Source organism: Lipotes vexillifer, unplaced genomic scaffold (genome assembly GCF_000442215.2).
Source record: "Lipotes vexillifer unplaced genomic scaffold, Lipotes_vexillifer_v1.1 scaffold571, whole genome shotgun sequence".
Classification (NCBI taxonomy): Eukaryota; Metazoa; Chordata; class Mammalia; order Artiodactyla; family Lipotidae; genus Lipotes; species Lipotes vexillifer.
In genome coordinates this window covers 1,464,661-1,465,499 of record NW_006790468.1, presented here as the reverse complement: position 1 = coordinate 1,465,499, position 839 = coordinate 1,464,661, and the positions used below count along the sequence as shown (strand labels likewise).

The window sequence follows — 839 nt, the reverse complement described above, 5'->3', positions numbered from 1 at the left end:
GGGTCGCTGGCCCTCCTCTCCTCTCTACACAACCGGAGCCCTTCACCTCTGGCTCCCCCAGGGGCCCAGCACAAGACAGGCACCCATAGCTACACACCTCTACCCAGACGCAGCCTGCTTAGAAGGGCCCTCCCCATACCTGGTGATGCCACCAGCCTCTCCAGAACCATTTATTTTAGTCTGATGCCTGCTGTGTCCCGCATTCCCCTGGTTTCCCCCAGTTTGTAGGGCCCCCCCGCAAGACTGGGAACTGCAGAGCAACGAAGCAGCCGCCACCACCACCACTGCGCAGTCCCTCTGGGCCGGACCCCCTCCTTGCTTCTCTGGATCTCCAAAACAGCCTGCCTCCTCGAGGGGACCCGCCGGCCGGCAGGGCCCGGGCAGCCCGGCGGAGGGACGGGCTCAGCCCTCCGGGGCCGGGCCCCGCAAGCTGCCGCGGCTCTAGCCACAGTCCAGGCGCTGCGGGTTCGGGTGCGTGGGCCTCGGCGAACTTTCTAACACCTGAGGCTGGGATGTGCGGGGACCAAGGCCCCCCCGAATGGAATGGTGCCGGGACAAGGCTCCGGCGGTGACCTCAGCCTAGGACCCGACAGGATGGACGAGCGCAGTGGAGGTGTGAGTACCTTGGGTCGCCTGGTCTGCGAAGCCGGTGATTGTGTCCGCGCGGCCGTGGCGGCCAGAACCCGAGGTGGAGGCGGCGACTGCCCCGGCCGGAGCCCTCCCGGCCAGGCTCCGGTAAAGCGACATCATGAACTGGTGCGGCACCACCGAGCCGTTCCTGAAGCCGGAGCCCGCGGCGCGGCGCGCGGCGCGGGGCCCGGGAGCCGCGGCGGCCGGGG

The 839-nt window shown here is 69.1% G+C and overlaps 1 protein-coding gene across 1 annotated transcript in view; it reads right to left on the bottom strand.

The window, feature by feature from the left end:
- The window catches only part of GDF7 (growth differentiation factor 7), a 5,668-nt gene that overhangs the window by 3,078 nt on the left and 1,751 nt on the right, over window positions 1-839 (bottom strand). The window contains exon 2 of the mRNA XM_007463759.1: window positions 624-839. Within this exon, the coding sequence (XP_007463821.1) occupies window positions 624-839 (216 nt within the window). The remainder of the gene's footprint in view (window positions 1-623) is intronic.